The sequence below is a fragment of the Condylura cristata genome, unplaced genomic scaffold, assembly GCF_000260355.1.
Source record: "Condylura cristata isolate star-nosed mole 26May11 unplaced genomic scaffold, ConCri1.0 scaffold00006, whole genome shotgun sequence".
NCBI lineage: Eukaryota > Metazoa > Chordata > Mammalia > Eulipotyphla > Talpidae > Condylura > Condylura cristata.
In genome coordinates this window covers 1,094,225-1,098,872 of record NW_004567107.1, presented here as the reverse complement: position 1 = coordinate 1,098,872, position 4,648 = coordinate 1,094,225, and the positions used below count along the sequence as shown (strand labels likewise).

At 74.4% G+C, this 4,648-nt stretch overlaps 1 protein-coding gene across 1 annotated transcript in view; it reads left to right on the top strand.

Annotated features, from left to right (window-relative positions):
• The first annotated feature begins 1,076 nt into the window (after positions 1–1,076).
• RXRA (retinoid X receptor, alpha) overlaps positions 1,077–4,648 on the top strand; it is a 10,636-nt gene continuing 7,064 nt past the window's right edge. Inside the window, exons 1-2 of the mRNA XM_012721181.1 lie at positions 1,077–1,396; positions 4,531–4,646. Coding sequence (XP_012576635.1) covers positions 1,187–1,396; positions 4,531–4,646 — 326 coding nt within the window. The 5' untranslated portion in view covers positions 1,077–1,186. The remainder of the gene's footprint in view (positions 1,397–4,530; positions 4,647–4,648) is intronic.

Here is a 4,648-nt window from a genome sequence, read left to right as displayed (position 1 = left end):
AGCGGGAAGCCGGGCTGCAGCAGCCTCGTGTCTGCGGCTCTGGCTTGACCGCCCCGGTGGTCCCGGCGACCGCGCTGGCCCCCGCCGTGCCCCGGACTCAGTGACCGCGGGGTGGCTGCAGTACTGAGCTTCGCCAGTAGGCGCCGCTGCCACCTGGCTTCGCCGCCCTCCTGGTCTGAAGTCGGGTGAATGGTCTCCGGCCCGGTGTTCGGGCCGAGGGTCGGCAGGCGTCGGTCGGCCGCCTGGCTGGAATGTGCGATCCGGTCCCTCCCCCGTCTTCCTCACGCCAGGGGCTGCGAGAGGTGTGTCTCGAGCGTGGTTGGACAGGTGACCGCGGGCGACTGAGAGGACCTGGGCTGGCTGCCCTAGCCTGGTGCTCATGGGGCGCCGGGGGCAGGAGCCCAGGGGTGCCGCCTGGGTGAGCGTGGTCCCACGGCCTCCAGCAGGGGGAATTGCTGGGCGGGACAGGAGGCCGTGCCACGGTGGGCAGTGGTGTGGGGCTCGCTGCGGCCGGCGGCGCCCCCGCCCACCGGTCTGCGCAGGCCCTGGGCAGTGGGTTCACACCTGAGCGCCTCCCTCGGGGAAGCTCCTGCCTGCCGAGCCCCGGGGTGGGGCGGGGTGGCCTAACGAGCGTTGCTGGGGCTTTGAAACCCCCGAGATGAAAGGCGGGCGTGTGGGAGGTCCCGGCCTCTCCCCAGCCTCTGCGGGCCGCCAGGCCTGGCGCGGCCCCCCGGAAGCGCCCTGCCCTCGGCCGCCTGCGAGGCCCCATCGGGAGCCCAGAGTCGGGGAGCTGGGGTCCGGTGTCTGGCTGCCGCCTCTCTAGGACTTGAGCCGGCCCAGCGGTGCGGCCAGGCAGGTGGAGGTCGGCTCAGGCGGCCCCGCCCCGCCCCGCCCAGGCAGCCAGCACTCCCCCGAAGCCGCCGGCCTGCAGACCCAGGATGTTGTTTCTGGGGCCTGGAGCCGGCCGCCCCACACCTCCCCCGTGGCCCCCGGGGGCTGAGCTGTCGGGGGCCTGGCTGGCCGGGGTCCAGCCTCCGGCCTCAGTGCCACTGGCCGCGGGGCGCCTCGGAGGGGCTTCTCCACAGAGGTTCCCGCGGCCCCTGACGGCCCCCTCCGCTCCTCTCTTGCAGACTTCTCCACCCAGGTGAACTCCTCGTCCCTCAGCTCCCCCTCCGGCCGGGGCCCCATGGCCGCCCCCTCGCTGCACCCCTCGCTGGGGCCCGGCATCGGCGCGCCCCTGGGCTCCCCGGGACAGCTGCAGTCGCCCATGAGCACGCTGGGCTCCCCCATCAACGGCATGGGCCCGCCCTTCTCCGTCATCAGCCCCCCCGTGGGCCCCCACTCCATGTCGGTGCCCACCACGCCCACGCTGGGCTTCGGCACGGGCAGCCCACAGGTAAGTGCCCCGGCCGCCAGCCTCGCTCCTCTCCTGTCGGGGCCCGGGGTGCGTTCGGGTCTGGCCGACGCCTGGGCCTGGACGCCACTGTCCGCCCCCACGTGGGCAGCCCGGCCGCCCACCTTGGCCTCCAGTCTGGGCTCACCTGCCTCCCCCGAGCTGGAGCCGGGAGCCCTCCCCCGGCCTCAGGGCGGCCCCGTGTCAGCTGCCCGGGTCACCCTCACGCTTTCCCGGCCCTCTGCGCCTCGGCGGGGTGCACGGGCGCGCGGCTGGGCCGGGGCAGGCAGCGTGCTCCCACTCACGTCACCCGGCTGCCCGGAGCTGGCAGAGGCCGGGCACTGGCAGCGGGTGGCCTGGCCGTGGTATTTTTAGCACGGCGCCCCCCTCCCCCGCCAGCTGCACCGTGCCACACAGCGCGTGCCCGCCTGGGGGCCTGGTGCCCTGGGCACTGTTGGCCGGGGCGTGGGGCGGCTGGGGCCACGTGGCTCCCCGCTCACAGTGAGGTCCTGGCCCCGGGTGCGTGGAATGGAGGCTCTAGGCCCCCAGGACCGACGTGGGGTCACGTGCAGGCGGGGCTGGGGGTTGAGGCTTGGGGGGGCGTGCCCCGTGGGCCCCAGCTGCCATGCTTCCTGCCGCTCAACCCGTGCGTCCGCGCGTCTCTCGGCCAGCTGGCCGGTGACTGCCCGCGTGGCCAGCCCGCGCCCGGCCTCCTGGCAGCTTTCGGCCCCGCCCCACGGTTCCTTCCTCGGCAGCTCAGTTCAGTTTCTGGACTTCAGCAGTTTGTCTTGGAAACCTGGGGTTCCCCATATTCTGGGAGTGTGGGTGGAGTTCGGGGGGGCCTGCTCCCACCCACGGCCCCCGTCCCCCCACAGCCCCAAAGCCACAACCGCGAAGTCGTAGCTGCCGGCACCGGCGAGGCCGTCCGCCGCCCCCTCTGTGGGCGGCCTGGCGCTGGGGCGCCGCCCTGGAGTGCAGGGCCGGAGAGCAGCTGAGGTGCCCGCTGGCCTGCGCCAGGAAGTGGACCCCAGGCCAGGCAGGGCAAGGCCAGATGACCGCCCAGGCCTCCAGTGCGGACTGGGGGGCGTACCATGCATCTGAGGGGCCCTGCCCCGGGCCAGCCCAGCCCCCCGGGTGTCCTGGTCCCCAAGTCACCTGCTCTGTCATGGGGGGACGCTTGGGCGGCAGATGCCTCCATGGCCTGCCCTGGGGGATGGTGGCACGCTTGAGGCCACGAGTCTGCTTTCAGGGTGCAGCGGGCCCGCAGTGTGGGGCTCTCCCGAGTGGACCCACAGCCGGGCTCTGAGGAAGGGCGGGTGGGCGTGAGCTGAGGCCGGAGCCCTCTGGGCCGGGTGAGGTGGTGCCTGTTTCAGTGGGTCCCAGGGGCTCCGGTGAGAACCGAAATAAATGCCAAGGACGAGAAAGGGGAACCGGGAGGGGCCCGCCTCGCCCTGCCCGGCAGGCCCAGCTGCGTCTCCCTGGGCCAGGTGTGCGGGGCTGCGGGCCTGGCGGGGAGCTGCGGAGGGGTCTGGCACGCTCAGCTCCGGGGGCCAGAACCTGGGCGTGCGCCCATCAGCAGGGCACTGGGGCCCCTGGGCCCGGCCTGGCGGGGTGGGCGGCGCCGGGGCATCTTCGGTGCAGGGAGCCGAGGGGTAGCTGGGCCGGGGGCGGGGGGCTGCAGCCCAGCCTGCCCCTGCCCACATCACAGGCCCGGGCTGGCCGCCGTGTGGCGGAGCCCTGCCACACGGCACTGATGCCCGCAGCCCCCAGGACCCTGAGCAGTGGCTGCGGTTTGGCCTCAGTTTGCCAGGGCCTGCGCTGGGCGCCGGAGGACGGGGCAGGCGGCCCCACCGGCCCTAGTTGGGGCCACCTCAGAGGTAACGTCCGAGGGCTGGCCCCATCGCCTCCCAGTGTGGAGGCCCGGCCCACTCAGGCAGCCCCGGCTCTGTGTCCGTGCTGCCCACTGTCACCCGTGCACAGGGCTTGCCCAACGCGTGGGGCACTTCTCCCCGGTCCTCCTGACTGGAGGAGGCAGACGGGCCGGGCGCGCTGGCCGGCCCACCCACTGCCCCCTCGCCGGCCGCAGCAGGCTCTGCAGCAGGAGCGGTGGACGGGGGCCCTTGCCTCGGGCCTTGGTTTGCTCTGCCGCCTGTGGGGTCACTGCAGGACCCTGAGCCTCAGGGCCCCAGCTGGGGAGTGGAGAGCAGTGTCCCCAGAGCACTGTGGGGCGCCCCCTGGGTTCCCACGGCTGGGAACCCGCCAGCACCTGCAGGCAGCGCATGGGCAGACCCAGATGGTGGCGTGTGGACCCCGTGGCCCTCATGGTCCTGCCCCGGCCCACGGTGGGAGCTGCACAGCAGAGGGGGCTGGAGGTGGCCGGGGCGGGGTCGCTGCTGGGGCTGGAGGAGGGGCGTCGGGGTGCTTCCCCGGCTCTCCCTCTGAGGACGGCGCCGGGTGGGGGCCTGGGGAGGCTCGGGGCTCCCATCCCCGCCAGCCGGTCCTCCGCCTGCCTCTGCCTCGCGGGGGGCGTTCCGAGGTGGAGGGGCTGGGAGGGGCGGCCCGGGCCCAGCGCTGGAGACAGGCGCCAGCGGCTGCGGTGGGAGTGGGAAGGCTGGGTGGGCCGGAGGAACCAGAACTGCTGTGTCACCGCAGCTGCGGTGGCTGTTGCCAGGGTGACCGGTGAGTTTCCCACGCTTCCTCCTGGCGCAGCACAGGCCCGGCGGGCTGAGGGACGCCCGCCCCGCCTCGCTCCACCTCGTGACCGAGGCCCCTGCAGTGTGGCCCGGGGCCCCATAGCGCCGCCCCTGCCGAGAGCAGCCCCGAGCCTTGCCGTGGGCCGGGGACCCCTCGCCTGCCTTGGGGGACGGCCCCTCGCTCACGCCCCCGACCCGGGAGAACCGCCGCCGAGAGCCCTGCCACCGGGGCAGGCGAGGGAGGCCGAGAGCTAGCCCCGGGTTCCAGGCCTGGGTCCGCGGGGAGGGGACGGGGCCCCCAGGGCCGGGTGGCTGGACGGGCCTGGGCGCCCCAGGCTGGGCACGACCCGCTGCACCCCCGTGACTGGCAGGATGGGGCGCAGCAGTCTTTCCTGCTGCAGGCCCGGGCAGCCCGCCCGCGGTGACCCTGGTGTCCCCCCCCAGCTCAGCTCCCCCATGAACCCCGTCAGCAGCAGCGAGGACGTCAAGCCCCCGCTGGGCCTCAACGGCGTGCTCAAGGTCCCGGCCCACCCCGCTGGGAACATGGCGTCCTTCACCAAGC